This window comes from Cherax quadricarinatus, chromosome 3 (genome assembly GCF_038502225.1).
Source record: "Cherax quadricarinatus isolate ZL_2023a chromosome 3, ASM3850222v1, whole genome shotgun sequence".
Classification (NCBI taxonomy): domain Eukaryota; kingdom Metazoa; phylum Arthropoda; class Malacostraca; order Decapoda; family Parastacidae; genus Cherax; species Cherax quadricarinatus.
Window position 1 is genome coordinate 32,881,107 of NC_091294.1, and position 24,422 is coordinate 32,905,528.

Consider the following 24,422-nt stretch of genomic DNA (forward strand, 5'->3'; position numbering starts at 1 on the left):
ATTTATGGATGAACATCACCCTGACACAGCTGTTGCAAGCCATGCTGGCAACATCTACAATGACAATGCTGTCCCATTTTAGGGAAATTTTAAAGACACGCCAGAAACAGAGCTCTCTGGACAGATTTTTGGTGCGACAGGGGTCCAGTGACTCTCAAGCTGGTCCTAGTGGCATTAAAAAACATAGAAGAGAGGTAACCCTGGAAAAGGACTTGGTACCCAAAGTCCTTATGGAAGGGGATTCCCCTGCCAAACAATAATATACCTCCATCCTCTCCCCTCCTCTCGTCTCATCACTCATCAGTAAGTCTTCAATAAAGGTAAGTGTCATTTTAGTATTGTTTATTCTGCATGTCTCATTGTTTTCTGTGTAGGGAAATGTATATTTCATGTAAAAAATTATTTTGTTGAGTACTTTTGGGTGTCTGGAACAGATTAATTGGATTTCCATTATTTCTTATGGGGAAAATTAATTTGGATAACTACAGAATCGGTTTAAGACAAGCTCTCTGGAACAGATTTATGTCATTAACTGAGGGTCCACTGTGTTTTTGTATGAACTCATTTGATAGAATGGAAGATATATTACAGGAATGGAAATTATTTTGGTTAGTTTCAGGACTGAAAATAACTTGCAATTGAGCTCCAAGTAGCAGAAATATTAAATTTTTGGCAATGTTCAAGAGTAAACAAATCATGTCACTTGTCCAATACATGTCCAAATGGTGAGTCTAATATGTGTTCATGAATGTGCTGATATCTATACAATTATTACAATATTGCATAACAGTACTCTATTTTTTTTAACATGTAGGCCATCTCCCGAGGCAGCAAAACCCCCCCCCCCCCCAAAAAAAAAAAAAAAACTCACCATCATTCACACATAATCATTGTCATTGCAGATGCTTTGATACGACAGTTTAGATGTCACTCCAAATACCAAATATCCCAAAATGCCCCCCTTTAACCCTTTCAGGGTTTCCAACATACTAGTACGGCTTATGCACCAGGGTTATTGATGTACTAGTATGCCTAAATTCTAGCACCTTCAAATCTAGCAAGAGAAAGCTGGTAGGCCTACATATGAAAGAATGGGTCTATGTGGTCAGTGTACACAGTATAAAAAAAAATCCTGCAGCACACAGTGCATAATGAGAAAAAAAAAAACTTTGACTGTGTTTTTGGTTTAAAACAGCAACTTTGCACGTATTTTTGTACAGTATTTATGGTTGTATTCTAGTTTTCTTGGTCTCATTTTACAGAATGGAAGACATATTACAGAAATTGAGATGATTTTGATTGGTTTCACAATGAAAAGTACCTTGAACTTGAGCTCAAAGTAGCAGAAATGTTAATTTTTTGCCAAAGTTCAAAAGTAAACAAATCATGCCACGCATCCAATACATGTCAACTGGTGAGTCTAATATTCTTTCACAAGTGCGCTGATATTATTTATACCATTTCTACACTAATGCAGTAGTCTGCATAACAGTAAATCTTCTATTTTTTGTGAGAATAAAAATTCAAAGTGGAAAGCAAAAGAAATGTAAGAGGGGCCTGGGGACATGACTAATGAACAGAGGAAATGTTATTTTAGTGCCAGGAATGTCTGTCTTGTTTATTTTGGACCCTATTTGGAAATTGGCATCTTTTGAAATTTGTGCGAAATTGGCAAAATTGCTAATTTCTGACCAACCTATTGGATAGTTGAAATCGGTAAATGGGTGGTTTCTTTTACTCATTCGATAGAGAAAATGGAGTTCTAGCAAAATAGCTATGATTTTTGTCGACTAGTACATTGGAAATGATTGAAAATAGGGCTCAAACTGGGCAAAATCGCTGATGCGTAAACATCGTCGGGACTGCTTACTTCGCGAGAGCATAATTCCGTAAGTTTTCCATCAAATTTCATACTTTGGGTGTCATTATGACCGCGAAAAGATTCTCTATCTTTTCATAAGAAAAAATAATTTTGTTTTATCCGAAAAATTTTTGACCCTGGGAAAGGGCCTCTCGACCCTGAAAGTCTGGGTAACCAGTTTCCCTGAATCCCTTCACAAAATATTACCATCCTCACACTCCAAGTCCCAAAAACTATTCATCTCCATTCACTCCTAAACACGCTCACACATGCCTGCTGTACGTCCAAGCCCCTTGCACATAAAACCTCTTTTAATAACCCTCTTTCCCCCTTCATCTTCTTCTAGGATGACCCCTATCTTTCCTCCCCTCCACTACAAATTTATACATCCTCCAAGTCATCCTATTTTGCTCCATCTTTAAATGACCAAACCACCTCAACAGCCCCTCCTCAGCCCTCTGAATAATACTTTCAGTAACTCCACACCTCCTCCTAATTTCCATGCTATAATAATTTTTTTTTAACACGTCAGCCATTTCCCACCGAGGCAGGTTGACCCAAAATGAAAGAAAAAACCCCAAAAGAAAGAAAAACTTTCATCAACATTCAACACTTTCACCAACACTCATATATAATCACTGCCTTTGCAGAGGCGCTCAGATACAACAGTTTAGATGTCCCTCCAAACTGCCAATATCCTAAACCCCTCCTTTAAAGTGCAGGCATTGTACTTACCATTTCCAGGACTCAAGTCCGGCTGACTGGTTTCCCTGAAGCCCTTTGCAAAATGTTACCCTGCTCACACTCCAACAGCTCATCAGGTCCCAAAAACCATTCGTCTCCATTCACTCCTATTAAACACGCTCATGTACACTTGCTGGAAGTCCAAGTCCCTCACCCACAAAACTTCCTTTACCCCCTACCTCCAATCTTTTTGGGGACGACCCCAACCCCACCTTCCCCAATAGATTTATATACTCGCCAAGTAATTCTACTTTGTTCCATTCTCTCTAAATGACCAAACCATCCCAACAGCTCCTCTTCAGCCCTCTGACTAATACTTTTAGTAACTCCACACCTCCTAATTTCCACACTACAAATTCTATGCATAATATTTACACCACACACTGCCCTTAGACAAGGCATCTCCACTGCCTCCAGCCACCTCCTTGTTGCAGCATTTACAACCCATGCTTCGCACCCACATAAATGTGTTGGTACCACTATACTCACGTACATTCCTTTCCTTGCATGCACAGATACCTCCATGCACCACACCTTTTTTCCTTCCAATTCTATGGTTTACCTCATTCTTCATAAGCCCATCCGCTGACACGTCAACTCCCAAATATCTGAAAACATTCACTTCTTCCATACTCCTCCTCCCCAATTTGATATCCAATTTTTCTTTATCTTAATCATTTGATGCTCTCATCACCTTAGTCTTTTCTATGTTCACTTTCAACTTTACCTTTACACACACTCCCAAACTCGTCCTAGTGGATAATGTTTCTTTAGAATCCCCCAGAAGCACAGTATCATCAGCAAAAAGTAACTGTGTTACTCCCATTTTGTACTTGATTCCCCATAATTTAATCCCACCCCTCTCCCAAACACCCTAGCATTTACTTCTTTTACAACCCTATCTATAAAAATGTTAAAAAACCATGGTGACACTACACATCCCTGTCTAAGACTTACTTATACTGGGAAATAATCTCCCTCTCTCCTACACACCCTAGCCTGAGCCTCACTATCATAAAAACTCTTTACAGAATTTAATAACTTACTACCTATTCCATATACTTGCAACATTTGCCACATTGCTTCCCTATCCACTCTATCATATGCCTTTTCTAAATCCATAAATGCAATGAAAACTTCCCTACCTTTATCTAAATACTGTTCACATATATGCTTCAATGTAAACACCTGATCTACACATCCCCTTCCCATTCTAAAGCCTCCTTGCTCATCTGCAATCCTGCTCTCTGTCTTACCTCTAATTCTTTCAATAATAACCCTACCATACGCTTCACCTGGTATACTCAGTAAACTTGTTCCCTTGTAAGTTTTACAATCCGTTTTGTCCCCCTTCCATTTATATAAAGGAATTATACACACACACTGCCAATCCCTAGGTACCTTCCCCTTTTTCATACATTTATTAAACTAAAATACTAACCACTCCAACAATATATCCCCCCCCCAGCTTTTAGCATTTCTGTCATGATCTCATCAATTCCAGCTGCTTTACCCCCTTTCATTCCATGTAATGCCTCATGCACCTCCCCCACGCTCACTTCCTGCTCTTCTTCACTCCTAAAAGATGTTATACCTCTCTGGCCAATGCATGAAATTACTGCCTCCTTTTTTTCAAAATATTCCCGCCATCTACCCAATACCTCCAGTTCCCCATCTACTAACTCCCCTACTCTGTTTTTAACTGATAGATCCATTTGTTCCCTAGGCTTTCTTAACTTATTTATCTCATTCCAAAATTTTTTCTTATTCTCAGCAAAATTTCTTGACAGTGTCTATCCCACTCTATCATTTGCTCTTTTTTTGCACTCTCTCTCACCACTCTCTTCACCTTTCTTTTATTCACCTTATACTCTGCACTTCTTTTATCACTTCTGCTTTGTAAAACCCTCTCACAAGCTACAGTTTTCTCTTTTATGACACCCTTGACCTCATCATTCCACCACCAATCACTCCTCTTTCCTCCTGCACCCACCATCCTATACCTGGAGTTTACCTGGAGAGAGTTCCGGGGGTCAACGCCCCCGCGGCCCGGTCTGTGACCAGGCCTCCTGATGGATCAGAGCCTGATCAACCAGGCTGTTGCTGCTGGCTGCACGTAAACCAACGTACGAGCCACAGCCCGGCTGATCAGGAACTGACTTTAGGTGCTTGTCCAGTGCCAGCTTGAAGACTGCCAGGGGTCTGTTGGTAATCCCCCTTATGTGTGCTGGGAGGCAGTTGAACAGTCTCGGGCCCCTGACACTTATTGTATGGTCTCTTAACGTGCTAGTGACACCCCTGCTTTTCATTGGGGGGATGGTGCATCGTCTGCCAAGTCTTTTGCTTTCGTAGTGAGTGATTTTCGTGTGCAAGTTCGGTACTAGTCCCTCTAGGATTTTCCAGGTGTATATAATCATGTATCTCTCCCTCCTGCATTCCAGGGAATACAGGTTTAGGAACCTCAAGCGCTCCCAATAATTGAGGTGTTTTATCTCCGTTATGCGCGCCGTGAAAGTTCTCTGTACATTTTCTAGGTCGGCAATTTCACCTGCCTTGAAAGGTGCTGTTAGTGTGCAGCAATAGTCCAGTCTAGATAGAACAAGTGACCTGAAGAGTGTCATCATGGGCTTGGCCTCCCTAGTTTTGAAGGTTCTCATTTAGCCACAAACTTCTGCCCCACATTCTAATACTGCATCCCTCTTTAACCCCCCACTACCCATACTTGCACTAGCCCACCTTTTTGACAAAAGTTGCTTATATCTCACCCTAACTTCCTCCTCCCTTAGTTTATGAATTTTTACCTCTCTCTTATGTACTGTTGCAATTTTCCTTTTGTTCCATCCGCCTCTAACTGTAGCTACAACTAGAAAATGATTCGATATATCTGTTGCTCCTCTATCAACATGTACATCCTGAAGCCTACCCATCAACCTTTTATCCACCAATACTTAATCTAAGACACTACTTTCATTACGTGCTATATCATATCTTGTATACTTATTTATAATCTTTTTCATAAAATATGTATTACTTATTACCAAACCTCTTTCTACACATAATTCAATTAAATGCTCCCCATTTTCATTTACCCCTGGCACCCCAAATTTACCTACTAGTACCTCTACAACATTTTTACCCACTTTAGCAATGCGATCCCTAACCACAAGTACAGTGGTTCCCCGAGTATCGTACGGCTCCCAACTTGAACAATTACGTAAGTGTATTATTGTAAGTGCTTTTTTTAAGTGTATTTTTGGTGTTCTGAAATGGACTAATCTAATTTACATTATTCCTTATGGGGAGCAAATTCGAATTATGGCCGAAACTCAGAGTACCACTGTACTCTCTCACTTGATTCAAAACTCCCCATGCACTCACTCAACATTTCCCAAAATTTCCCTTCTCTACACTTCTCTCCCCACTTTTAACCCTTAAACAGTCCAAACAGATCGACGTTCAAATTCGCGGTGCTACAAAAGAAGATCTACTTTTTTTATATATTTTCAAATATAACAAAAAAAAATGTAGATAAAAGTTTTTTTACACATTTTCAAATGTAAAACAAAAAAGAAGATCTACATTTTTTTTCACATACTTTCAGATGTTGAAAAAACGTATATATATGTTTGGACCATTTAAGGGTTAACATCCAACCCTTATTTTACTCCACATAATCCTTGAATTTATACATTTATATTCCTTCTTTTCCTGACATAACTTATCCTTCAACATTATTGCTACACCTTCCTTAGCTCTAACTCTATTAGAAACCCCTGACCTAATCCCATTGATTTCTCCCCACTGAAACTCTCCTACCCCCTTCAGCTTTGTTTCACTTAGAGCCAAGACATTCAGCTTTTTTTTCATTCATAACATCCACAATCATCTCTTTCTTATCATTCGCACTACAACCACGCACACTGAAACATTCCACTTTGACGGTTTTCTCCTTTTCCTTTTTAGTAGGCTATATGGGAAAAGAGGTTACTAGCCCATTGCTCCTGGCATTTTTAGTTGACTTTTACAACACGCATGACTTATGGTGGAAAGATTCGTATTCCAATTCCCCATGGATATGAAAGGAAAAGTAATAAGAATAAGAACTATTAAGATACAATCCAAGAACACTCAGATGAGTGTGTAAACATAAACGCGTACATGCATGTGTAGTGTAGCAAGATGCAAGACGTACCTGAAACCTTGCATGTTTATAAGACAGAAAAAAGACACCAGCAAGGAAATGAGTGAGCTACTCAACTCCCAATATGACTCAGTTTTTAGCAAGCCACTAACCAGACTGAGAGTCGAAGATCAAAATTAATTTTTTATGAGAGAGCCACAGAATTTGGTTAACACAAGCCTATCTGATGTTATCCTGACGCCAAATGACTTCGAACAGGCGATAAATGACATGCCCATGCACTCTGCCCCAGGGCCAGACTCATGGAACTCTGTGTTCATCAAGAACTGCAAGAAGCCCCTATCACGAGCCTTTACCATCCTATGGAGAGGGAGCATGGACACGGGGGTCGTCCCACAGTTACTAAAAACAACAGACATAGCCCCACTCCACAAAGGGGGCAGTAAAGCAACAGCAAAGAACTACAGACAGATAGCACTAACATCCCATATCATAAAAATCTTTGAAAGGGTCCTAAGAAGCAAGATCACCACCCATCTAGAAACCCATCAGTTACACAACCCAGGACAACATGGGTTTAGAACACGTCGCTCCTGTCTGTCTCAACTATTGGATCACTACAACAAGGTTCTAGATGCACTAGAAGACAAAAAGAATGCAGATGTAATATATACAGACTTTGCAAAAGCCTTCGACAAGTGTGACCATGGCGTAATAGCGCACAAAATGCGTGCTAAAGGAATAACAGGAAAAGTCGGTCGATGGATCTATAATTTCCTCACTAACAGAACACAGAGAGTAGTAGTCAACAGAGTAAAGTCCGAGGCAGCCACGGTGAAAAGCTCTGTTCCACAAGGCACAGTACTTGCTCCCATCTTGTTCCTCATCCTCATATCTGACATAGACAAGGATGTCAGCCACAGCACCGTGTCTTCCTTTGCAGATGACACCCAAATCTGCATGACAGTGTCTTCCATTGCAGACACTGCAAGGCTCCAGGCGGACATCAGCCAAATCTTTCAGTGGGCTGCAGAAAACAATATGAAGTTCAACGATGAGAAATTTCAATTACTCAGATAAGGTAAACACGAGGAAATTAAATCTTCATCAGAGCACAAAACAAATTCTGGCTGCAAAATAGAGCGAAACACCAACGTCAAAGACCTGGGAGTGATCATGTCGGAGGATCTCACCTTCAAGGACCATAACATTGTATCAATCGCATCTGCTAGAAAAATGACAGGATGGATAATGAGAACCTTCAAAACGAGGGATGCCAAGCCCATGATGACACTTTTCAGGTCACTTGTTCTATCTAGGCTGGAATATTGCTGCACACTAACAGCACCTTTCAAGGCAGGTGAAATTGCTGACCTAGAAAATGTACAGAGAACCTTCATGGCGTGCATAACGGAGATAAAACACCTCAATTACTGGGAGCGCTTGAGGTTCCTGAACCTGTATTCCCTGGAACGCAGGCGGGAGAGATACATGATTATATACACCTGGAAAATCCTAGAGGGACTAGTACCGAACTTGCACGCAAAAATCACTCACTACGAAAGCAAAAGACTTGGCAGACGATGCAACATCCCCCCAATGAAAAGCAGGGGTGTCACTAGCACGTTAAGAGATCATACAATAAGTGTCAGGGGCCTGAGACTGTTCAACTGCCTCCCAGCATACATAAGGGGGATTACCAACAGACCCCTGGCAGTCTTCAAGCTGGCACTGGACAAGCACCTAAAGTCGGTTCCTGATCAGCCGGGCTGTGGTTCGTACGTTGGTTTGCGTGCAGCCAGCAGTAACAGCCTGGTTGATCAGGCTCTGATCCACCAGGAGGCCTGGTCACAGACCGGGCCGCAGGGGCGTTGACCCCCGGAACTCTCTCCAGGTAAACTCCAGGTAATACCTCAATCTCCCCGTCTACTAACTCCCCTACTCTGTTTTTAACTGACAAATCTATTCGTTCCCTAGGCTTTCTTAACTTGTTTATCTCATTCCAAAATTTTTTCTTATTTTCATCAAAATTTCTTGACAGAGCCTCTCCCACTCTATCATCTGCTCTCCTTATATGCTCTCACCACTCTCTTCACCTTTCTTTTACTCTCCATATACAGCAATGTTTTAGACATGCTGGGGTATATATGAAACTTCTTGAAGTACGGTGTTTATGACGAGTGTCACTTATCTGCTGACAGGGTAAGCAGTGGAGTGACATTTGATGATAGTGAATAATAATAATAATAATAATGAATGTTGCAGCGAGGAGAAGGCTGGAGGCAGTGGAGATGTCATGTCTTTTTTTTTTTTTTTTTAGGAGGAGGTGCGGGATTACCAAAACTGTTGTCCAGAGGGCAGGACAAGTCGAAACAGAATGACTTCAAGTGTATCAGTCCCGGCCTACCGAGGCAGGGAGCGTGAAGGGATTCAGGGACCCAAAAAAAGAAAGAAAATCCCCAAAAAGAAAATACTTTCATCATCATTCAACACTTTCACCACACTCGCACATTATCACTGTTTTTGCAGAGGTGCTCAGAATACAACAGTCTAGAAGCATACACATATAAAGATACACAACATATCCCTCCAAACTGCCAATAGTGTCTAATAATAATAATAATAATAATAATAAGGGCAATGTGTGGTGTAAATATTATGCAGAAAATTCGGAGTGTGGAAATTAGGAGAAGGTGTGGAGTTAATAAAAGCATTAGTCAGAGGGCAGAAGAGGGGTTGTTGAGGTGGTTTGGTCATTTAGAGAGAATGGATCAAAGTAGAATGACATGGAAAGCATATAAATCTATAGGGGAAGGAAAGAGGGGTAGGGGTCGTCCTCGAAAGGGTTGGAAAGAGGGGGTAAAGGAGGTTTTGTGGGTGAGGGGCTTGGACTTCCAGCAAGCGTGCATGAGCGTGTTAGATAGGAGTGAATGGAGACGAATGATACTTGGGACCTGACGATCTGTTGGAGTGTGAGCAGGGTAATATTTAGTGAAGGGATTCAGGGAAACCGGTTATTTTCATATAGTCGGACTTGAGTCCTGGAAATGGGAAGTACAATGCCTGCACTTTAAAGGAGGGGTTTGGGATATTGGCAGTTTGGAGGGATATGTTGTGTATCTCTATACGTGTATGCTTCTAAACTGTTATATTCTGAGCACCTCTGCAAAAGCAGTGATAATGTGTGAGTGTGGTGAAAGTGTTGAATGATGATGAAAGTATTTTCTTTTTGGGGATTTTCTTTCTTTTTTTTGGGTCACCCTGCCTCGGTGGGAGACGACCGACTTGTTGAAAAAAAAAAAAAAAAAAAAAAATAATAATAATAATAAGAATAATAATAATAATAATAATAATAATAATAATAAGCGTGGGTGATGAATGTTGCAGCGAGGAGAAGGCTGGAGGCAGTGGAGATGTCATGTCTGAGGGCAATGTGTGGTGTGAATATAATGCAGAGAATTCGTAGTTTGGAAGTTAGGAGGAGGTGCGGGATTACCAAAACTGTTGTCCAGAGGGCTGAGGAAGGGTTGTTGATGTGGTTCGGACATGTAGAGAGAATGGAGCGAAACAGAATGACTTCAAGAGTGTATCAGTCTGTAGTGGAAGGAAGGCGGGGTAGGGGTCGGCCTAGGAAGGGTTGGAGGGAGGGGGTAAAGGAGGTTTTGTGTGCGAGGGGCTTGGACTTCCAGCAGGCATGCGTGAGCGTGTTTGATAGGAGTGAATGGAGACAAATGGTTTTTAATACTTGACGTGCTGTTGGAGTGTGAGCAAAGTAACATTTATGAAGGGATTCAGGGAAACCGGCAGGCCGGACTTGAGTCCTGGAGATGGGAAGTACAGTGCCTGCACTCTGAAGGAGGGGTGTTAATGTTGCAGTTTAAAAACTGTAGTGTAAAGCACCCTTCTGGCAAGACAGTGATGGAGTGAATGATGGTGAAAGTTTTTCTTTTTCGGGCCACCCTGCCTTGGTGGGAATCGGCTGGTGTGATAATAAAAAAAAAAAAAAAATAATAAATAATAATAATAATAATAATAATAATAATTTCCCTTATCACTCCACTGCTGACAGTGGTGACATCTGATGAGCATAGTCTTATCTGATCACTCTACTAATGACAGTGGTGACATTTGATGAGCATACACTGCCTTGCTTTATTTGTTTTCACTGTTACACATAAACATGTCTATCTGTCTGTTTGTCTAACTCTCTGTCTGTCTGTGTGTCTGTCTTTCTGCCTGCCTGTGTCTCTCTTTCTGTCTGCTTGTCTCTCTTGTATCAGAGAGTTGCACATGATGGAGACAGACAGCCAATCTGCTGGCCAGCCAGCCAGCCAGCCAGCCAGCCAGCCTGCCAAACACATGTTACACGTTCCAGAATTGTTTCTTTTTACTTGGGGAATAGGTTATAAGACATTCTGGCAGGATGACACTACCAGTGGTACCAAAATTGAAAGGGTGTTGCACAAATGTTGCACATGGGCTATTATTGAAGTTTTTAACATTTTCACAACCACTTGTGGCCACATCCACCTCAAAGCCGCTAAACTTAGGGTCAGCATCACTTTTCTCATAAAAGAGGAGAGTTAATATGACATGACATCAGTGAATCCTTGGTGTTTGCCGTGCTGTTTGCTCTAGCTGGTGCTCAATTTAACTGGTGCTCCCACGAAGTACTAAGTGGTCCCAGATTTTTTAATACTGCGCACACTGAGTGTTAAGACCCATTCTATGCTGACCAGGCATCTCAGGCCAATCGTGCCAAATTTGGAGGCAGGAAACATAAAACATAAATATATGTTTGGGGCGCTTGTAGTAAGAACGTACTATATATGTTTGGATCGTTTACGGGTTAATCCATGGAACCAAAAGAGAGTGTACCAGAGTATAGTGGTATCAACACTGTTGTATGGGTGTGAAGCATACGTTTTGAATGTTGCAATGAGAGGAGGATGGAGGTAGTAAAGATAGTCATGTCTGATGGCAATGTGTGGTGTGAAAATTATGCAGAGATTTTGGAGTTTGGGAATTAGGAGGGAGGTGTGGAGTTATGTATTATTCAGAGGGATGAAGAGGGGTTGTTGACATGATTTAGACATTTAGAGAGGGTGGAGAAAAATAGGATGACTGGTTGTTCATGTAAATCGAGTGGAGGGAAAGACGGGTAATCTTAGAAAAGGTTGGGGAGGGGGAAAAAGGAAGGTTTGAGTGCTAGAGGCTTGGGCATTCAATAAGTTTGTGTGAGTATGTTTGATAGTAGTGGTTTTTTATAATTTGGCATGCTGCTGAATTGTGAGAAAGGTAACATTTATGAAGGGATTAAGGGAAACCAGTTAGCTGGACTTGAGTTCTGAAAGTGGGAAGTACAGTGTCTGCACTCTGAAGGGGGGATAGGGATGTTGCAGTTTACAGGGGGCATCTGAAATGTAATGGCAAAACAGCGACTGAATGAACAACAGTGAAAGTGTTTTTATCTTTGTAGAGTTATCCTACCTCGGTGGGAGATGGCCAGAGTATTATTTTTTAATAAAACCAAGTATCTTGCTGATGTGTTTGTACCATTTACATCAGGCTTTGGAATGTATCTATGAAATGTCACGGACCCTTTCAGACTGATTGAGTTTCATCCTGCTGGGAAGAAATCGTTTACAGAATGAACCTTTTCTTATGTAGCTCCTAGATTGTTCAGCAGGTTGCCAAAATCTATTAAAGAGTCAGGAATCTGTCGATGCTTTTAAGTCTTACTTGAAAGGACATATCTTTTTCTAGAGCTTATGATCCTGATGATTATACTGTCACTCCTAATATAAACTTAAGTAATAGTTCTTCATAGTCATTGCACTTATGACGATGTACGAGTCCTTGTGAATTTCTTTTAACAGTCTCTCAAGAATAACAAAATCCCAAATTGTTGTTGTTATTCTTACATGTGCTACTGAGGCAGTTACATATGATGCACTCTATGAACTAGCCTGGTCCTAGATTTCTTTCCCAGGCTTGAGGTGGTGGTAGACAAAAAAAATACCCAAAGCATTATTTTGCTATCCATGAATCTGCATATCTACATGGGTAAGTGCAAAAAAAATCTTCCTCCACAAGTCATGTGTGTTGTAAGCGGTGACTAAAATGCTTGGAGCAAGGGGCTAGTAACCCCTTCTCCTGTATAAATTACTAAATTTAATAAGAAAACCTTTTGTTTGTCTTTTTAGGTCACCCTGCCTTGGAGGGATGTGCCCAGTTTGTCAAGAGAAAAAAACAAAAATAATATGTATATGGTCTACTTAGCACAGGTAAATATTAATTTTTATTGATAATACAACTAATAATTTCTTACTGTAAATTTGTAGGTCCATCTACTATGTACTTGTACTGATAGCAATCTATACAATTTAATGCAGAAACTACATAATAAGAGAATTCTCTAAAACATTTAAGCTGTAATAGAGAGAAACTAAATATTTTTTCAATCATCTGTTTCTGAATCCCTTGCCAAAATACCATGCTGGTCCAAGATTTCTAACTCTGGTTCTGTTTTGAGAGTAATACGATGGTGTGAATCATCCATAACTGCTAGAGTTGAGGTTTGGGCAGAGAGGGGAGAGTGTGGTGGGTCGTGAGGCATGTCAAGTTCCTCTCCCAGCTCTTCACCACTCATAACTTCAGTACCCATGGACACTGATGAGGAGTTGCTAATCAGGATGCTCTTCTCATTCTGGACAGAGCAAAAACAAAAATGAACATGATTAATTTAAGATATACAGTACTTTTTGTAATAACATTTATTAAATTAGATACCGTATTTTCCATTTTATATGATGCATGTTGATCTGTAATTTTTTAAACTGTTAAAGCATATTCATAAACTTGCTTTTTCATCTCCAATAAGGGATGAAAAAATTCACATTAATTTAAAGTTGCTTATTTGTGTAATAGTTTTAATATGCACCCCAAGCCAACCCCATGGGCAGTAGTCAAAAGATTATGGAGGCACATGAGTCCAGGGACTAGGTCCTAATGTTATGGTAACTCAGCAAGTTACAGTATAATGAATTTTAAAGTGATACAATTATTATATCTTTTGTAATGAGTCTCATTTTATGAAATAGTAAACAAGTTCCAACTGCTTAGAAATGGAAAGAATGAAGAACAGAAGAGAGACACTGTATACAAAATAACGAATACCACCAAACAGAACAAAAGGAATATGTGAAAGATTTGGGTGCAATAATATCAGCTACCCTTTATTTCAATGAACATAATAATGTAAATTTCACAAAAACCAAGAAATGAAGGAGTGGATAATGACAACTTTCAAAATAAAGAAAATAAATCCAGTGATGACACTTCAAATCACTTGTGCTTTCTTGCTTAGAGTACTGCTCACCACTGTCAGGGCTGGAACAGATACAGAGCTCATTTATGGTCTCCACAGAGTCAATAAATAATTCAAATCATTGAGAATGCTTCAAAGTTCTAAATATGTACTTGCTGAAGTGGAGGAGAAAGAGAAACATAATATATACATGGAAGGTACTTAAAGGCCTAGTCCCAAATTTGTACACTGTCACAACTAAACACTGGAGGGAGAGACATAAAAGAAAAAGTAATATAACCCATTGAAAAGCAGGAGGCACTGTGGGCACAATAAGAGAAAATTTTATCAACATCTGTGAGCCCAGACTTTTAACACAATCAAAGGATATCAGAAACACTGCCCAAATAAGTGTAGAATTCTTCAAAAGGAAACTGGACATATTCTTCTACCAAGTGGGGACAATTTATACCGGTTTCATATTTGCAAGTATTAAAAAAAATTTTTTACATTAATCAAATACAGTAGACCACCATTTAGAACGAGTTTATTTGGCACAATTTGGGTATAGCATGATTGAAGAATTGCGGCACAATTTTATGTAACACGTCGTATGATGAATTTAACACGGTTCAGTTTGTGGGAAGGAAAAAAAAACTTCCCTTTTCCTCAAGCGGCTGCCTTGTTGTGGTTCAGCGAGGGAGACCTCCCTGTGTCAAAACTGTCAGTGGTGACAATAAGGCAGGAGGAGGTGCCATCAGACCAGCTAGCCCAGCCACCCCCAGACCAGTGTCAAAATGACAGATTTTTTTGACTACCACTCACTACTTTGTGATCGTCAATATGGCTTCAGGAAAGGTTACTCTGCTGCTGATCATCCTACCATCCTGGCATTCGTACCTCATACGTGTCCAGTCCAACTTCTCTGCTACAAGCTTGTGATTGTGAATTGTGTTTTGATCTTTTAATTTCTATATCTTGTATCTGCCAAGCAAATTAATGAAGGAAGCAAAGATATTAGACAAGACATCCTGTGGCCATAATGAAGTGTTACTTTGTACACATAAAAAAGAGGTAAACGTAAGTTTGTGTGACTGACTGACTTATTGACTGAATGAATCACTTGAATGACTTACCGAATCACTTGACTTACTGAATGACTTGACTGACTTACTGAATGACTTGACTGACTTACTGAATGACTTGACTGACTTACTGAATCACTTGTCTGACTTACTGAATCACTTGACTGACTTACTGAATTACTTGACTGACTTACTGAATCCCTTGACTGACTTACTGAATCACTTGACTGACTTACTGAATCACTTGACTGACTTACTGAATCACTTGACTGACTTACTGAATCACTTGACTGACTTACTGAATCACTTGAGACTTACTGAATCACTTGACTGACTTACCTTTGAAGAGTTTCGAGAGTTTATCTACTCTCTGGGCCCGGCCATGGGCCAGGCTGAATCACTTGACTGACTTACTGAATCACTTGATTGAATGACTTACAGTTAGACACTCCAGTACAACCATCAACTTCAGTACCAGAACCTCTACCATCCACCTCAGCCCAGTAGGACCACAACATAACTCTCCACTCTCTTCACAATCATCCACAAACACCAACACCCACAATTAAAGGTAAGAAATACTATTATTTCTGTTACATTTGTAGTCTTAAGCAGTAAACACAGCATAATACATCATAACAATGAACCACAATTACATTTTCACTTTTATTTTTGAAAGATGTGGAGGCCTAAAAAAGTTGTTTGGCTTTTTTTGGGGCTCTCAGGAACGTAACCCTATTTTTCCCATAAGTTCTTCAGTTCATCTAACACGGTTTTACCTAACACTGTGTTTTCAGGAACGTAACTACCGTGTTAAATGACGGTCTACTGTATATGTGAAAATCAAGGAATTTCTGCTACCAGAAACATGCATACTCCGATTTTTGTTCTAGTACACATACTTAAGCCATAATTCTTCGTAAATTTGAAGCACACTGTGGTTATACCTATAAAATTATTGATTCCTCTGTTTGCTGCTATTAATTTTGCTTAGCTATTAATTTTTGGTGATACTGAACTGCCCATGCTCCTTTCATATTTCCCAAGTCCTTAATATGAGCTTTTTACAACTGCAGCAATTTTACAGTGCCTTTACTTGTTAGGATTGTCTGTTCTTCCTCTGTCTTCCATTCACCGATCATCTACTCTGTTTATGGTATCCTATGTCTATACTATGTTTTCCTTTATTAGTGTATTTCTTTCTTTCTTTCTTCTTCTGTCAACAAACTGGCTGCATCCCACTGAAGCAAGGTGGCCCAAAAAGAAAAACATGAGTTTCTCTTTTTAACTTTAGTAATGTATACAGAAGAAGGGGTTACTAGTCCCTTGCTCCCGGCATTTTAGTCGCCTCTTACGACACGTATGGCTGACGGAGGAAGAATTCCGTTCCACTTCTCCATGGAGATAAGAACTAGTAAGAAAATAGAAGAAAACTCAGAGGGGTATGTACATATATGCTTGTACAAGTCTGTGTATTGTGGCCTACATGTATGTAGAAGTACAAGAAGTACCTGAAATCTTGCATGTTTATGAGACTGAAAAGAGACACCAGCAATCCTGCCATCATGTAAAACAATTACGGGCTTCCATTTTACATTCACCTGGCAGGACAGTAGTACCTACCTGAATGACTGCTGTCTACCAACCTACTACCTAGGATTAGTATATTTCATCATCTCAAATTTATAACTGATAGTACAAGCAAATCTAGTATGGGTCAGCCATTACTGATCCGACAGTCACTAATCTGGCACTTATTTCAGTTAATGTAATTTCAAATTTCCCGGGTCACCACACTAACCTGTCGCTACTGTTTGGTGGTGCTACCTGCTGCATAAACACTGTTGGCATCACTTGCAAACACAGGCAAGCCATTCCAATTTGATTTTCTCTATTTATTGTTATAACCTGCTCACTTTTAGCTCCAGCAATGGCTCCAACTAATAAAAGAAATGCTTCTTGTTGTGTAAAGAGCAAACACTGTACATTATCTATAATAGATAAAGCTGAACTTCTGAAGCATCAGCGGTGATGAACTTTCTTGCGTAGGTCAAGTTGATTAACTTTATTAACCAACTTGTAGTGATTTACAGGTTTTTTAAAGGTAGGATGAGGTAGTTAGCTGCTGGGTTAAGTATATTCTAACCTAACCACTCTATGATCTGGCAAAAATCACTAATCCAGCACCTTACAGATCCCAATGATGCCGAGTTAGTGATAGTTGATCTGTACTGTAGAAGGACTGTGGGACAACAGATCAACCACCAGCTCTGAGTACAAGTTTATGATTTGGTACAGTGACACCTTGACTTATGAGTTTAATTCGTTCCGTGACTGAGCTCGTAACTCAATTTGCTCGTATATCAAATCAATTTTCCTCACTGAAATTAACTGAAATGCCATTAATCCGTTCCAGCGGAATTCCTTGCTCTTGGGAGGCAGGAGAAAATACTTCAATATAATGCTAATATCAACTCTATTGATCTAATATGACATAATACACAATATACGTAAATAACATAGAAACATGATATATATTCTAGAATGAATAAAATATGTCATTATGTGATGAGTGGTGGTGGTGGTCACCCGAAGTAAAAATAATTATCACTCTGACCATATCTTCCCATTCTTGCCCTTCGGAGGTCTTATTATAAGAGAAAACAGAGTGTTTGTAAGGCTAACTGCACTAGATCACTAGTTTCATGAGGAAAACGCTGAAACAAAGGCAATTTTCTCATGTTTTTCTATGATTTCATGGTTTAATTCAATGGACATCATCCTCCTCCTCTTCTCAGCACTGTCCTTTGCACTTTCTTAGGATCCATGGTGAGAAAAAAGAAATTTGACAAAATAACTGCACAAAAAGCAGGGATGCTGGGAGGATGTTGTGGCGTCTGCTGTGCCAGCTAATGGCGGCATATCTGAAGCTCGCTCGTAACTCGGAGCAAAAAATCAACCGAGTGATGGCTCGTAACTCGGAAAACTCATAAGTTGGGGCACTTGTAAGTCAAGGTACCACTGTATTATTGTGAAACCTATTGCCACATTTTAAGATTCAAGTGTTATTATTATTATTATTATAATCAAAAAGAAGCGCTAAGCCACAAGGGCTATACAGCGCTGCAGGGTAGGGAAGGAAGCGAGGGTATTGGATGGCAGAAGGGAGGAGGGATGATCAGCAAGTTACAGAAAATAGCGGGGCAGGGGATAGTACGGGGGTAGAGGGTAGCAAGAGATTGAAGTAGAAAGGGCTGAAGGTATCAGAATTTGTGAAGTAAGTCAGTTGTTGTCAAAAAGTCAATGAGAGAGTCCGGATGAAAGGTGGGTCCATCAGCGAGAAGGGAAGGTAAAGAGAGAGCAGCGGAGCGAAGACGACGACAGAGGTAAATTCTGCGTGCTCGTTGATAAAGTGGGCAGTCCAACAGAATGTGGCTGACTGATAATGGAGCTTGGCAATTCTCACAGAGAGGAGCAAGACGCCTCTCCATGAGATATCCATGAGTAAGACGAGTATGGCCAATGCGAAGACGGGAGAGAGTAGTCTCCCAACCTCGACACTGGTGATAAGAAGACGGCCAGTAACCTATACTCGGTTTAATAGATTGAAGTTTGTTGCCAAGCATAGTAGACCAACATTGTTGCCAACGGGTGTGAAGGTGGGAAGATATTGCAGCAAAATAGTCCGTAAATGGAATACCTCTATAAGAAACTGGTAGGTCATGTACTGCTGACCGCGCAGCAGTGTCTGCCTGTTCATTGCCCTGTACGTCAACATGACCAGGGACCCAACAAAAAACAATATCTTTATGCTTGGTAAAGATGCGGCGTAGCCAAAGTTGGATACGGAGGACTAAGGGGTGAGGTGTATCAAATTTTTGTATAGCCTGTAAAGCACTAAGGGAGTCTGAGACAACCACAAATGATGACACAGGCATAGATGCAATACGGATAAGTGCTGTAAGGATGGCATATAATTCAGCAGTAAAAATACTAGCCGAAGGCAGTAAATGCCCTTGTACGACGCTGTCCAGAAACACTGCTGCGAATCCTACGCCGTCAGAAGACTTAGAGCCATCTGTGTACACAGCAATGGCATGAGAATGAGAGTGAAAGTGGTCAAGAAAAAGAGAGCGGGAAGCGACCGTAGACAGTTGGGCTTTCGAGCAAGGGAGGGAGAAAGAACAGACTCAAACAGCTGGAACTTCCCAGGGGGGTAGGGAAAAGTGAGATGCTACATGTACATAGAAAGGTGGTAGTTGAAGAGAAGACAAGAGCGAATGAAGGCGAAGAGAAAAGGGACGGAGTAAACAGGGGCGGCGAACAAATAAAGAATGTCTACTAATATCAGTGACCATTCTATAAATGGAAGGATTGCGGAGATCATGAGAGCGTACATAGTAGCGCAGGCAATGGGCATCACGATCGGATAAGGATGGAACATTCGCTTCTGCATAGAGGCTCTCGACAGGGGAAGAGCGAAAAGCACCAAGGCATAAACGTAATCCTTGGTGATGAATGGGGTTAAGGCTAGAGAGAGTAGCAGGAGATGCCGCTGAATAGATCTGGTCACCATAATCAAGTTTCGATAAAATAAGGGTGGAATGTAGGCGAAGGAGGGTTCGATGATCAGCTCCCCATGAAAGATGAGCAAGGGTTTTAAGAAGGTTCAGCCGGCTGTGACAAGTTGCCTTCAGAGAGGTAATGTGAGGTTTCCAGGATAACCAACGATCAAAGAGGAGGCCCAGAAACTTGACTGTATCACGTTCAGGGATACGGGAGCCATAGAGGTACAAAGGATGATCTGAGATGACAGAGCGTCTAGTGAAAGTAATTTGGTGGGTTTTAGTGCTGGAAAATTTAAACCCATGTGTGGTGGCCCAATTGGAAACACTGTCGACTGCATGTTGGAGAGAAACTGTAATGAGGTGACAGTCAGCGCCTGCACAGGCAATAGCGAAGTCATCAACATAGAGTGATGACCAAATATTTGATGGAAGACTAGAGGCCAAATCATTAATAGCAAGGAGAAAAAGTGTTGTGCTCAGAACACATCCCTGGGGGACACCTTCAGCTTGGATAAAGTCCGAGGAGAGCACATTATTAACCCGAACACGGAAATGCCTGTCAGTTAAAAAGTTCTTAAGGAAGGATGGTAGATTGCCTCGAAGGCCTAAGGAGTGGGCTTGGGCTAAAATATTAAACCTCCAAGTTGTGTCATATGCCTTCTCAAGGTCAAAAAATATGGCAATAACTGACTGGTTATTCGCAAAACATTATGAACATACGTATCCAAGCGTAGTAAGGGGTCTATGGTAGAACGTCCCTTACGAAAGCCATATTGACGAGTGGAGAGACTGTTGTGTGTCTCTAAATACCACACTAAACGTCTATTTACTAGGCGTTCCATTACTTTGCAAACTGCACTGGTAAAAGAAATGGGACGATAGTGGGAGGTTTCATGTCCCGTAGTGCCTGGTTTGCGGAAAGGGAGAACAATGGCGGATTTCCACAGCTGTGGAAGAACTCCTTGTGACCAAATAAGATTGTAAAGGCGTAATAGGACTGCAAGGGCTGACTGATGTAAATGTTGTAGCATACGAATATGAATGTCGTCGGGCCCAGCTGCCGATGATCGGCAAGCTGAGAGTGTTGCCTCCAGTTCTTGAAGTGTAAAAGGCACATTATACTGTTCTTCTCTGAGAGAAGAAAAGTCCAAGGGTGCTAACTCTCTGGCAGACTTTGAGGAAAGAAATGAAGGGCATAGATGGAGTCCCTGAGAAATACGGACCAGATGATTGCCAATTTCATTGGCAACATCTAGTGGGTTTGCTATATCAACACGGCAACCCGCAGAACAGGAGCCGGGTCAGGAGAATATTTACCACTCAGTTTTTGTACTTTTTTCCAGACTGCACTCATAGAGGAAGCAGAGGTGATGGTGGAGACATAATCTCGCCAGCAATTGCGTTTAGCGTCACGGATGACACGGCGAGCAATCGCACGCTTCTGTTTAAACTCAAGGAGTCTCTCTGTGGTTCTATTGTACCAGTACCTGCCCCATGCAGCGCGTTTCAAACGTACTGCACGAGCACAAGCAGGAGACCACCAAGGCACGCATTTCTGAGAATGCCTGCCCGAAGTTGAGAATGCCTGCCCGAAGTTGGGGGTATAGAATGAGAGGACGAGAAGAGGTGTAAAAGCTCATCGATGGAGGACGAAGAAGGAACCTCTTTAAAAACAGTTAGGTGTGAGTAAAGGTTCCAATTTGCCCGATTAAATTGCCAGCGTGGGGTGCGAAGAGGTGGCGAATATGAAGGGGAAGTAAGAATGATTGGGAAATGATCACTGTCATGTAAGTCCGGGAGAACAGACCAAGTGAAGTCTAATGCGGCGGAGGAAGAGCAGACTGAGAGATCGATGCAAGAGAGAGTATGAGTCCGAGGATCAAAATGGGTGTGAGTACCTGTATTTAAAACATGGAGGGGGTGGGTGGCAAGAAAAGCCTCTAACTGAATTCCACGGGAATCACAGTGAGACCCCCCCCCCCAGAGGAAATGGTGGGCATTAAAATCACCAAGTAACAGAATCGGTGGTGGTAATGACGAAACAAGAAAGGCAATATCCGGAATAGATAATGCCCGAGAAGGAGAGAGATATAAAGAACAGAGCGTATACCACCTATGCAAGTGGATACGGGCTGCTGTGTAATGCAGCGAAGTATGAACAAATAGCTGATGGTACGGAATATCAGTGCGTAGAAGAAGGGCACTTTCATTAAAGGTCCCATCAGGAAAAGGATCTGAAGAATACAATAAATTATAGCCTGAGATGGGAGAAATAACAGCAGACTGTAATTTTGGTTCCTGTAAGCAAACACCAACAGGGAAAAACTGGGAGAGTAACATCTGAAGCTCACCCCGATTACCCCTGAGGCCGCGTATATTCCACTGTAAATAGGCCATGATTGGCAATGATAAAGATACTTGAAATCCGCAGGTAAGGGTTCCTACGGACTAGAGGGGTTAGAAAAGTCCACATGCGGAGGCAGTGGAAAACGTTCAAGCAGCGAAGGAACGGTGCGCTGTGAAGAAAATGAGTTGCGCAGATGGAGCAGAGGAGAGAGAAAGAGCGGAAGGTGGATCAGTGTCCATTGATGGTTTGGTCTCTGCAATATATTCAGAGATTGCTTCAAGTGTTTCGGAATTCAGAGACGTCGTATGGGAGACAATATTGGAAATGGTAGGGGGAGGATGAGTAAAGATTGGAACTGTATTGGACTATACCAAGGTAGGGGGGGGCGAAAGGGTGGAGGGAACTGGAGAAGCGTGGCAGGGGACAGAAGAGGCAGGAACCTGGGAGGTGGCAGAAGAGGAAGAAACTTGGGAGGGAACAGGGGAGGAAGGTACAGTACGAGGAGGAGGGTGAACCTCTACACTTGTAACTGAGCCAGTGAGAGGGGGAGAACCAGGGAGGGTAAAATGAGGAGGTGGAAGATGGGTAGGAGGTGTTAACGGACCTTTTTTTGACTTTTGAGAAGTAGAGGGATGATTGGGAGGAGGTGTCGTACGAGGTCTCGTCGATACTGAGGCTTGTGAGAGAGAACACGAAGAAGCGAGATCAGACTGAGGCATTGAAGTAGAGACGTCTGAGCCGAGGACAGCAAAAGGATTAGATACAGGAGTGACTATGGGAGAGGTAACCACAGAGGTGGGTGTAGAAGATGGGATACCAGAAGTGGGGGGACGTTTTGAAACACGGGAATAAGAAACACGTGGGAGTCTCCCTTGGAGGCGGAGATGAGAAACTGCCATGGCATAAGGGAGACCTTCTGTCTCTTTGAGGTAACGGATTTTCCGCTCGTTTAAATAGACTTGACAATGGCGAGAGTACGAAGGGTGAGCCTCATGACAGTTAAGGCAAGAGGGAGATCGATTGCAAGACGTATTAGAATGGTCATCGGCACCACAGACTGGGCATTCGGCGATAGATCTGCAATATTTCGCTGGATGGCCAAATCGCCAGCAATTTCTACACTGTTGTGGTGTAGGGATCACCTTTCGAACTTGGAACCGATGTCCTGCTATATAAACTGAGGATGGGAGTTCTCGGCTGTCAAAAGTTAAACGAGCCACATTGCTAGGGTATCGTCTCCGCCCGCGGGCAGGAAGAACGTAAGTGTCTACCTTGAGGATTGGGAGATCTTGGAGTTCCAGCTGTTCAAGAATGTCAGTGCCACATGTCTGGAAATTTTGTTGAACTATGGTATGGGGCAGAATGACGGTACCACTACAAGAATTGAGGGAATGATGTTTTTCAAGAGTGACAGGAACAGTATCGATATGGGAAAGACGAGAGAGCTCATGAGCCTGGGTAGCATTCTGTACGGTAATGATGCGCGTACCGCTCTTAAGAGCATGAAAAGAAATATCTTTACCAACATGGCGTAGGAGAGCCTTGCCAATACTGTGGTCAGAAAGATAGGCAGTAGAGGAAGTCGGTCGTAAAGTGAAGAATTTAGTCCATTGTTCAGTCTGAAACTGAGCGTGGAAAGGTAGTGAAGGACGTGTCGATCGTTTCTGAGAAGAACGAGAAGTATCATCAGCAGGTAATTGTCGTTGGCATTTAGGCGTGGGACCAGAGTTGGTCTGACGTGGAACGGGTCGGCGATTTGAAAATTGCCGCACCGTAGAGGGAGAGGCCGGAAGCATAGTCAGAGGAGAGCGAAGGTTCGATAAATCGAAGGAGTCAGTCGAGGCCTCAGTACCTGAAGCGGGTGAGGAAACAGCACCGGCAATAGGTACAGGGGCATGAGGAGTGTCTGAAGAGTGGTCCAAAGACGAGGCGGGGTCAGAACGGGGTGCGGTATCAAGAAGGGGCCCGGGGGTAGTAGGTTCATGGACTAGGGCTGCCATGGTTAGGTTACTTCTTTCTTTTTGTTTTTAAGAAAAAAAAGAAAGAAGAAAAGAAAATAAAAATAAAAAAAAGAATAAAAAAAGGGGGGACCGGGGAGGGATAGTTCCTAGGAGGAATGAAAGGGCCAGAAATCTCCCTCCGCGCCCAAGAGGACCTCAGCACCGCAAGTAGCGCAGATGCAGCATGGAACCCGTGCCATACCCTACCCATCATGCTAGTAAACTAACAATCCGGGATAGCAACTCACATCTGCCGAGCTACCTCGGTGGACAAAAGAGAGGGCGGCCGGATATCCGCCACAAAGCATACCTCCTTCGGCCACCACCCCCGGAATCCGAAAGGTGGCTTCCAGAGATACACCCGTCG

General features: G+C 41.9%; 1 protein-coding gene across 5 annotated transcripts in view; it reads right to left on the reverse strand.

Moving 5' to 3' along the window:
* Positions 1-13,034: 13,034 nt before the first annotated feature.
* The window catches only part of LOC128684075 (protein BANP-like), a 76,572-nt gene continuing 65,184 nt past the window's right edge, over positions 13,035-24,422 (reverse strand). For 4 of the 5 annotated variants that reach the window (XM_070091240.1, XM_070091247.1, XM_070091233.1 and 1 more), the window contains one exon: positions 13,035-13,455. In XM_070091240.1, coding sequence (XP_069947341.1) covers positions 13,207-13,455 — 249 coding nt within the window. In that variant the 3' untranslated portion in view covers positions 13,035-13,206. The remainder of the gene's footprint in view (positions 13,456-24,422) is intronic. The other variant, XM_070091252.1, reaches the window with a different exon arrangement.